At 39.5% G+C, this 11211-nt stretch overlaps 1 protein-coding gene across 1 annotated transcript in view; it reads right to left on the bottom strand.

Annotated features, from left to right (window-relative positions):
• Window positions 1–1145: 1145 nt before the first annotated feature.
• Window positions 1146–11211, bottom strand: part of LOC308549142 (synaptojanin-2-binding protein-like) — a 35022-nt gene continuing 24956 nt past the window's right edge. The window contains exons 3-4 of the mRNA XM_081121474.1: window positions 5332–5427; window positions 1146–3716 (exon numbers count right to left, since the gene is read on the bottom strand). Coding sequence (XP_080977600.1) covers window positions 3576–3716; window positions 5332–5427 — 237 coding nt within the window. The 3' untranslated portion in view covers window positions 1146–3575. The remainder of the gene's footprint in view (window positions 3717–5331; window positions 5428–11211) is intronic.

Raw genomic sequence — 11211 nt, forward strand, 5'->3', positions numbered from 1 at the left:
ATTTAGCAGGTGAGCACATTGAGGCTCAGAAAGATTAAGAGGCTTGCACAAGGTCCCACTTTGTAAAGTAGTACAAATGCCCCAACTGGTACTAAACTTCCTATAGCATTTGACAACAGTATCTCCTTCTTAAATGCCCTCCTCCTGTGACTTCCAAGGATGCTTGGCTCTCATGGCTCCTCTCCAGCTTCAGGACTTCTTTTTATCTCCTTCAGCTTTGTAGACTGCAAACTGGAGTCTTCGGCCCTTTTCCACCTTTGTTCTGCCCCAGGGACTCTCAAACTATAGTGTGCACAGAATCCCCTGGAGAGCTTGTTAAAACACAGATTGCTGGGTACCCTACTCAGTTTCTGAGTCAGTAGGTCTGGGATAAAGCCCAAGAATTTGCTTTTCTAAAAGCAAGTTTCCAGGTGATGCTGATGCTTTTGACCAGAGACCTCACTTTGAGAAGCACTGCCAGTGAGGAAATGTCATTGCTGGCGCACCTGTGGCCCCGAGTTTAAATCCTGATTCTGTTATTTCCACGTATGTAATCCGAAGGAGTAATCTTGTCCTCTTTTCTATGGTGTCTTTATAACAATACTTAGATCTCAGAGTTGTGAGGCATGAACAAATAGTGCTACCAACCAGGGTTTATAATACAATAACTGGCACAGGATGCAGTAACAAATATTAATTTCCCTGTTCCACTATACATGGCTAGATGGTATGATTAATTAAATCAATTAGCACAGATAAAACTTGGCAGGAAAAGGAAACAGACGACTGACGCAAACAATGTCTTATTAGGGTTATATGTATACTGGCTAACTATAGAAAAGTGTCCTAAGTACATGGTCTTAAAAATACTTTTTTTTTTTTTAAACTTTGAACACAGTAATTTAGGTGGTGGGAATAATTAGATACACTCTATAAAGTGACAGGAATATTAGATTCAATTTATAAAGAGCATAGACTTTTTTAAATGACTTACAATAGACTCTGACATCTTATCTATGATAATGTAGTCTAGAGAATCAGAAATAAAAATATAGCACACCTGCCTAAAATGTTATTGACCCTTAGATGCTATTTAAATCCAGAGAAAACCAAAATTATTAAAGTGCATCAGAATCCCTATTATTAACCGAAGCAAAACTTCTAACAGTGATGGGATAGGTGTTCTCTTTATTTACACAAACCAATAAAAAACTAAAAATAGCTTTTCTTCTTGCTTGCCATTTTGCTTCCTTTGGTATGTATGTCCCAGGTCTTCTCAAGAGTTAATGTCCAAACCCTGAGGTGCATCCTGGGAGGCAAGTAGGCCCACTGCAGAAGTGGCTGCACATACCTCCAGATACAAGGAGAGCCCAAGAGGCTGCCTCCACAGTGGGGCAGTTGAGGCGAGAACTAAAATACTGTGTTTCTCTGTGGAACGTACAAATGCAGTTGTCTAAGTGAACAGTTCAGGTTTAAAGGCACGAGTCACACCAGCATTGTTTAAAGCCATTTTCTCCCTATAGGAATAGCTGACCCAGAGGCGAGGTCTTACTGGGATTTTTATTTTTAAAAGCCTTCCCTTTCCACTCTGGCCTCATGTCATTATATGCCAGCTTTCTTTTTCTGAATACCTTTAAAAAAAAAAAAAAAAAGTGATGGCTGTCTGCATATCTTTTTTTGCTACGTGTTGTGAACAGTACTATTTCTTTTATTAGTGTTTTCAACTGTTATTTAACCTGATGATATATATACTTTTAATTTCTCATCTACTTACAAATTCTCCTAACTAGACTGTGAGCTCCTAAAGGGTCCTTAAGTTGTCCCCTTCCTCCATGGAACTCTCTCAAGTGTCTCAATTCTCAGTAACTCTTCCCTTTTGTTGTCTGCAATATAAATCTGACACCAACTTACACTGCCCTGACTATGAGGCCAATTACGTTTTATGTGTATAGGTGTTCTCTTCCAAACTGGAACCAAAAATCCCTTTAGGATGGAGGCTATATGTATTTTACTACTCTGTAAAAGTGTATTAACAAAGCTGATGTACAATCAACATTTGTAAAATACCTGCTAGATCATCTGAGCTAAAAAACAGACACAACTGATCATCCGAGGGAAAGTCCTCATACTCTTGTTGTCAAGATTGTATGCATAAGGCCGATGGTCTAGCCGGTATATTTGGACTATGGAAATGATTTTCTTGAAGCCAGGAAATTAGCCTTGGGCCAGCTCTCCTGAGTGCTTTAAAACCACCCTTCAGCAGCACATAACCAGGATGTCCCTACCTTCTTATTAGCCTTAGTATTCCCCAGCATCCATTCCTCCGCATCCTTCCCTCAAGGTTTCCCTACGGAGCTTCCCTCCCACCTAAACAAACAAACCTTTTCTTCCCTTCCCCACAAAATTGTTCATTCATTAAAAGCCCAGTGTTAAGAACTTTTTTTTAAAAAAACAACAACTAGCAATCCAAACCCTCTAAACTGAACTGAATCAGAAGCACGGCTGGTTTCATGCCCATGCTGCCCAGGAGCAGTTCCTTCGCTAAGATTTGCCTGTTACTAGAAACCGGAAAGACTGGCTGATAGCCTGAGCGCTCGGGCACCACCTTGGAGGCACTATCTTCTTTCTTTTTAGAGTTTTTTCTTTGGGTTGGTTTGGCCCCATCACTAGTGCTCTGACCACAATCATTCCAGCTGATACTTTCACAGGACTGTAAGGTATCAAAAAAGTCACTAGGGCAGACCAGAGATTGGCAAGATTTATCTTTAAATCTCAAAGGTTTTCGAACAGATTGACATGCGCAAAGCTGGATTATGGAATTTTGCCTCAATTTCACCTTAATTATTATGAGAAGAAATAAGAATTCTAAGATTTTAAATTAGTTGCTTTAGTTTTTTGTGTGTTTTTTTTTTTTAATGACTCAGATTGGGCATCCTGTCAGGCTCTCTCTCACTCCCTCAATTAAGATCATCCCTTACATCAGGAACCTAGAAACCAGGGCAGCTTTCTACCTCTTTACCTCTCCATAAGGCATCACTGTTATACTATCATTTATGCATACATGTGTATACATGTGTAGATATATATTTGTTTTTTAAAAAGTAAAAATGGTCTCCTCATTATGTTTTGTTTGATACAGGCACCCAAGTATGTTGTCAGAAAGTAAATAAAGACCACAAAAACTTCCCAAGGAAGATCATTAAAAAGAAAAATCCTCTCTTCCTCTTATATCACACCGCTGGCCTTTGCAGCATGCCAGCTAAGAAAATACGTATCACCATGGTGACGGGAAGACTGGACTTTTCCCTCTTTGGCTGTAGCTGAACTTCTACTGGCGGTCCTAGTAAAATGTCCAACTCCTCATTTGTTCTAAGCAAGTCTTTTCTTCAGCTTTCCTTCAAACAATGCCTTTCCTCTCCCATTAGAAAACGAGGACTTGGAGATTTTGAACAGCAAGGTTCTAGGCTGGGAAGCAGTCTCTTTAAATCATGTGTGAGCTATGCAAAGTGAGGGAAAGATATGGGAGAATGGCAGGGAGGATGAGAGAAAGGAAGAAATGTTCTCCTCATCAGGAGCACTGGGAGAAAGCAAGCTTTTCAAAGTTGTTGCCGGTATCTCATGAAGGCCCAGGCTGCTACCATGGCGAGGGCAAACAATGGCACCAGCACCATAGGTATGGGAATACCACTCGGCTCCCCTTCACCTCGATGTCCTATAGGCCCATTTTGCACCTGTAACTGGAAGGGAAAGAGAAATGTTAACTCTAGTGACCAATGTGTGTTTACAACAACTGAAATATCTGGGTTGACACATTACTTGGGTCTACAGTCTCTAGACTACCCAAAGCTGCAAATCCAGGCACTACCTAGCAGAGGGTGTCCTCTCCGTTTGTTCTTACTTGATACATCAATGTCACCAATTTGTTGGAAACAAAGTAAGTCTTATGGGGAGGCATCTGACTTTGCTGTGCTACTGACCTAACGGAACCCTGAAGGTAAATCAGATAACACCTTTCTGCTTTTGTACTGCTTCCACCAAGTTCTACGTGTATCATATCAGGAAATGAAGATATGAAATGAAGTCCATCGATCCTATAAGAAACCTGAAAATTACTGGGCGGGATGAGGGGGGACGTCCATCTTCCTAGAACGTTTACTTAGAAAGATTATCAGTCATTAGAGTACAATAAGAGCAGATCTGAGCGATGTTATTTAAATGATCTGTTATCTAACCGTAAGTTGCACATCGGTGTAATGCCATTATTTGGAAATACTTTACAATTCTCAAAAGGCACCCACTCCCTTCTAAGATGCGGTTGTGTCCTTCATCCCCTATTGTGTAACACTGGACACGGACAAAGGTGAAATCTGTATGGAATGGAGGTAAACAGATTCAGAGGTAAGTCAGTAAAAAGAAATCACATCCAGGCATCAAGTTAAGAGAAAAGAACTTTAAAGACACCTTGAACCTGTGTTGCAAATGCCCCCAAAATCCTTGCTATGGGAGGAATTATGTCTATAGGCTTCTCTTTCCATCATTCAAATTATAAGACACCTGACCTAAGAAGTGGATACAGGGATAGGTGCTGCCTTGACTGAATCCTGAATTCCATTTTCCGTTCTCCTGGAGCTCACCTTTGAGCATCAGGGCTTTGGTCAGGAGCGTCACCAAACTGATAAGTAAATGGTTCGTGGAGGTGAAAGGGAAAAGCACACAGTGAGTAGGCATGAGAAAGCCCACCATCTTTGTACTTAGAGTTTTATAAACAAGAATGTTCAATGGCAGACATATGTTTTCCTTCTCTACTGAAAAACTGATTGTGGTGGTATTTTTCCCCCATTTATTTCAATTTGGTTGTCAAGTTTTATCTTTAAGGTACATTACCTTGAAGCTAGGACCTGGGTTGCAAAAGATACTGTGATGAATTTCCTTTGATGATAAGCAGAGTTCCAGAAGACCCTTGCCACACAAGCTGTTCAAAAGAGCGGGAGTGGCCCTGGCCTGTGTGTCCCAGTGGTTAGTGTCGGCCTGCACACCGAAGGGTAGAGGGTTCAAGGGCACATACCTGGGTTGTGGGTTCGCTCCCTGCCCCCAGTCGGAGTGCGTGTGGGAGACAACCAATCGATGTCCCTCTCTCTCCCCTCCCTCCCTCCCTCCCACTCTCTCTCTGAAAAGCATTGGAAAAAATATCCTCGGGTAAGGATTAACAAGAAAAAAAAGAATGGGAGCGAAAGGAAAAAAAGCCAAACACACCACTGAAGAGTACATCACAGGGTTTATTCACAAGAAAGGTACAAAAGCCTGGTGCCAGGTTCCTAGCAGCAAATAACACGACACCTACACGACACCTACCCTGTGCTGCACTCTCAGGGACACGGCATAGCCTGCGTTACGAAAGAGGTTTACAGCATCCTGGTGCAGCAGGTTCTTTAGGTCTTGGCCATTTACCTGTGGAAAACAGCAAGAAAAAGTAGTAAGTGGTAGAATGTAAACTCTCTGAAGTCAAAGATTTACTTTCGTGTGACCAAACATTTAAAAAACAAACTCCTACAAGAGCAAATTCCAAGGGTTAGGAGAATGGGTAAAGTCCCTTAGAACTCAGCATAACTGTTTTCAAAGCTATGTTTTCCTAAAATTGAAGTTCCATGGGCCATGTGAAGATCACTTAACTTAAAAAAAAAAAAAGGTAGTCTCCCTTTCATCTTAGCTCTTATGGCCTGTCTCATTTGGACACCTGGAATTCTTTTTGCTGTATTTGTATGTTTTCCATAAGCATCGGCCTAGCTTTCTACAGCTAGCATGGTCTTCCAGGTTTATTTCTAATCCCTGGTATTGCCACCTTCAACTCCAGAAATATAATTATATGAAACTCTCCCACAATTTATTTTGGTGTGGTACAAATCTACTGGCCCATTCTGTTGGTCTTGTTCTATTGTGAACAATTTCCCTTGATCCCATTAACACTCCTATCCTCCTCAAGTTTACCAAAAAACATGTTTCTGTGATAATACAAACATGCTTCTGGGTAGGTCAGTCTTACCACTTAGAGGTGAGAGATGTGAAGAACCACTGGTATTAATACTTTTTAGTGTCAGGAGTGACACTGGCTACAGTGCTATCTATCCTATGCTGCACTCAGTGACACAGCACAGCCCACTTTATGCAAGAACTACCTATCCGTTACACATGTCAACGTCACCAACAGCAGCAGCAGCAAAAACATCTATCTAACATGTTTACTCGGCAGGCTCTGTGCTACATGCTTTACATTATGAATTATCTAATTTAATTCTCACAATAATCCTATCAGGCAGACACTATTTTTATCTTGTTTTCACAGATGAAGAAACTGAAGCTTAGCAAGGTTAGGTAATTTACCCAAAGACATAGTAAGTGTAGAAGCTAGGATTAGGGTTTTTAAACACCGGAAGGAAGCTGAAAGTGCCCTGCATTTTATCATTCTTTCTGCACTACTCCTCCACTTTGACTCACCGACTCTTCTCTGCTCAGTGGAAGCCCAAGTCATTGACTTTTTGAACCCTCTCTCTTCCTTGACAGTGTTCCTTCTCCTAGGGGTTTGTCGTAGTCCTTCCACTCTATCTCCTGCCAATATCCTTGGTGAATTCATCTACCAACAGTTTGGCCTTCCCAAATTAATAGTTCCTACTACTACTAATTACTTCTACTCCACATTAGTCACCACTTGGCATAAGCCTTGGGCTTCAACGTTATGCAGTGAATTCCAATAATCAAATCCTACAGCCCCCTTTGCAGGCTCCAGACCACCTCCCCATTCTGCAGCTCTCCCCTGTCGGTTATGAATACTTGGCTCTCTTGGTTCTTCACTATTCCCTTCCTAATTCCTTTCCTCTTCCTTCCCTCTTAATATTCCTGTGTCAGCTGTCTCTTGTCATCTTACTTTTTCTCCCATGTGATCTTTCACAAGGTCAACTGTAATCTTCAAGACAACCCCCAAATTTGTATCCCTACTTCTACTTCCAGATTTACCTAATTTCCTGTTGGGTACCTGTACTTCGATATTCTGCTAGGCCCCAATTCAACACTTCCAAGGCCTCTTTATTACTTTCCACAAAACCAGACTATCCCAACTTCCTTCTTATTGCCACTACCATCCCTTCAGGCTAAAATTTTGATAATAGTTTTAAACTCTCCCCATTCTGTCAATATTCACATATAATATATTGCAAAATCCTGTAGTCTAACATAATGACATTCCTCATATGCTATTATTTTCTTTCTATTACCTCTCTCTTTAGGCTGTGGATACTTTTAGTTGAACTATTGTAATCTTCTTTCTGATTTACTTTTCTCTGGGTACTCCCCCATACCACCCTATTCAAACACTATGTCTCCAGACCAATCTTTCTAAAGCACAATTCTGTTTATAGCACTTTATGGCTCAAAAACAAAAGCAGAAGTAGGAACAGGGGAGGGAAGAGTACATGCCTGATTTCTCATTCTGATATGCAAAGTCCTCCAGGAAATGGCTGGAATCTACCTTCCTAATTTAACCTCTCATTACTCCCTTTCACATATCCTTTGCTTTAGCTAAATCACATAACTTATTGACCCCGAGACAAAAAACATATATTCTTACTTTCATACCTGTGCTTAAGCTATATCCACCATCTGAATACCCTTTCCTTTAAAACAATTCTATTTATCTTCCAAGATTGATCTTAAATAAAATCAGACCTGGTACCCATAGTATAGAAATGAATACAAGATTTTCTAAATTGATGGACTTTGATTTCATGCTACCAAACCATGTTCTGATCACATCATTTTTTAAAAAATAAAAATTAATAGGCAGGGAAAGGATCTTTTAAAAAAATATACATCTTTATTGATTTCAGAGAGAAGAAGAGAGAGGGAGAGAGAGATAGAAACATCAACGATGAGAGAGAGTCATTGATTGGTTGCCTCCTGCACGTCCCCCACTGGGGATTGAGCCGAAACCTGGGCATGTGCCCTGACCAGGAATCGAACCAAGATCTCCTGGATCCTAGGTCGATGCTCAACCGCTGAGCCACACCCATTTTTTTGTTTTTGTTTTTTTTTGTAGATAGGCCACAGGGAAAGAACTTCAAGTTTTCTGAATTGAGTCATTCTCAATGACTTGATTTTTAAGTTAATTCCTGGGGAGAGAATAGGTGTGAGATTGCTGCAGTGAGAATACTCACTTACCTAATTTAGCCCATATGATAACTGTATTTCTCATTTAAAGAAATAGGTATGTATTTACTTTCTCTCAGAGATAGACAAATAAGTTAATGATGCAGTTCTGTTAACAAAGTGCCAGATATGTCATAGCTCAATATCAGAGACAAGTTTCATAGTAATATGAATGCAAGTGAGAGAACTATGTGACATTCAACGGCAAGAATACTGAGTTCAACCCTGGCCGGGTGGCTGTTGGCTGGAGTGTTGTCCTACATACCTAGGTTGCAGGTTTGATCCCCAGTCAGGGTGCATATTGGAGGCAACTGATCAAAGTTTCTCTCCCACATCGATGTTTCTCTCTCTCTTTCTCCCTCTCTCTCTAAAAAAAAAAAAAATCAATAAAAACATATCCTCAGATGAGGATTTAAAAATATATACTGAGTTCAAAATAATCTTTGCCACAGTAGTCAGTGATAATCGCCAGGAACCACTGCATATTTATCATCATCTCTGGAGCTGTCCATTCATTTTACGTGTACGAATTTATTCAGTCTTCACAACAGTCCCATAAGCTAGGAGCCCCATTTTATTGATAAAACTAGAGAGGCTATACAACTTGTGCAGGGGCATATACAATGGGAGCAACAAAATCAGGATTCAAACTCAAGCTGCCTGGCCTCAAAACCCTCACTTTAAAACGCTCAACTATAGAAATTTACACTGTAAGCAGGGATTTTATCTCATTAGTATGGAACCATCCATCACGTTAATGCTGTAAATTGAATTTTTCTTGATTCTGCAGTTTCATTTGTATCTAATATAGGGTGTTCCCCCAAAAATGTATACACACACTTTGAATAATTATAAAGGCAGTGTTTATTAAAATACATTCCATTTTCAAAATTGAGCTATCAGCTGTTAAAGTGAGTAGACATTCTTTTGGGACACGCCTGTACATAACACATTGAAAAAATTTAGAGTTGTATAAAAATATAATGTGATCGTATATTAATATTTTTATTCATTTGAATATATTGAAGTAGCATTAGAAAAGCAATTTAGTTAACTGCCACTTCACTGACAAGGTTGTTCTAGATGTGACTGATATGCTCCCTTGACTCTCTGTACTATATAACCATCTTAAAGCTCAAACCAGACTCTGCCTTATATCATAATCACTTTACATTCTACTGTAAATAACTTGGAGAGCTCCTATCTCAACTCATCATTATAATCCCTATAATACATGAATAGTGTTGAATAACACTTGAGCATAAGTGTCACGTGATTTCCTGAGGCTTGGTTGCAGAGTACACCCTGAAAAAGCCATAACTACACAAAGCCTGACTGACATATTCTCAGTATGACACAAAGCTGAAAAGCCTGGGCCCTATTAGAAGCTTTACCCACCAATGACTCAGTGTGTATCTAAACTTGGTCCTCTGCTGAGCCTCCTTCTGCTAACAGGAAGAAAGATATTGGTGACATCAGGCAAAAGAAGGTGCTATACAGGGCATGGGCACATTATACTAATTATGTCTTTTGACCCTCCTAGTTAAGCCCAACGGTATTCTAATATAAGAGGACTTTTACTCTAATTGCTTATAAATAAATAAATAAATAAATAAATAAATAAAACCCCAAATAAGAGGTCTTTTAGAAATGCAAAGGGGATTCTTTTTTTAAAGAACCATTTCTCATCCTTTGCCCAAGGTAAAGCAACCCCATAAAACAAATTATGATTCTTTCTTTCTTGACAATGTCATCTCTACTACAAAGACAAATTTGCTTTCTAATATTTACCTCCTCTACGTGTTTTTACAGATTCCAGCTCATACTGATTAACCACCAAGTTCTGTAAGCTTTACCCCTAAACATATGTGATATCCACTTTCTTTATCACCATCTTTACTAATACAGACCAGAGGGTCTCAGTGTGGTCCCAGAGTCCGCAGCATTAGCAGTAACTGGAGAACTTGCTTCACGTGAAAATTATTAGGCCCTATCCTAGTATTCTGTGCTTTAAAAAAGCCCTCCAGGTGATCCTGAAGTTTGAGTTAGCTCTAACCTAAAATGCCTGAAATAGTCTTCTCACTGGTTGCCATACCCACTCTATTTACCCTATTTAATACATATTCTATGCATCCACAGATTTCATCAATGATTTTCCATTTACTGCAGTAGTGATTTTTAAAACAATATATGGTCTGTTGACCTATTACAGAAGACAGTGAAGGCAATCCAGTATTTAATTTTTAAAAAGTGAAATGAGAAGAAAACACAACATATCAGAAATCATCACATATAGAATTATTATTTTGTTAAACTTTGCTTTAATTGTGTGTGTGTTTGTGCCCCCATAGGCACACGTGTATTTCCTATTATAGGTAATAATTTAAAAGGCTTGAAAGATATTTGCCTAGAGCAGTGCTTCTCACACTTTATTCACACTCACCCAGGGATCTTGTTATAACGCAGGTCTAGGAAGGTTCCTGGGACTCTGCATTGGTAACAGACTTCTGGGTGACGGCCAGATAGTCTGGGACCTCACTTCTAGTACCAAGAGCTACTCAACTGAGAAATCTTAGAACACTCCTAAACTTACTACTTCAGCTTCCGTAACTCATGGCATAGTAAGTTTTTTACTGAACCTGAGATATGGCAGATTTGCAATATGCTAGAAAATTTTACTAAATGTTCGGCAAATTGGGATGGTGGTACTCTAGGTGCTCTGATGGGAAAACACAAATGTTTTGCTTTAACTATGGTTGTTAGCAGTCTTTAAAAACGAGTTTCCTATTTCCTGCCTTAGGAAATGAATAAACTGAGTTAAAATTAGTTTTCTTTGACGATTAATCATTTTGAATTGCCTCAGGATAATCTAGCATTATCTCAGGATGTTAGTTACAAGAACTCTATTAACTATAGGATAATATAAATGGAGATGTGTAAGACGTAGAGGAAAAAATGGGCTCAATTTAATAAGCACTGACCTCAGATTATACTCTGGATATTTTAATTTTTTACCAAGATCCTGAAATGAACTGC

This window comes from Miniopterus schreibersii, assembly GCF_964146895.1.
Source record: "Miniopterus schreibersii genome assembly, chromosome: 1".
Taxonomy (NCBI): Eukaryota; Metazoa; Chordata; class Mammalia; order Chiroptera; family Miniopteridae; genus Miniopterus; species Miniopterus schreibersii.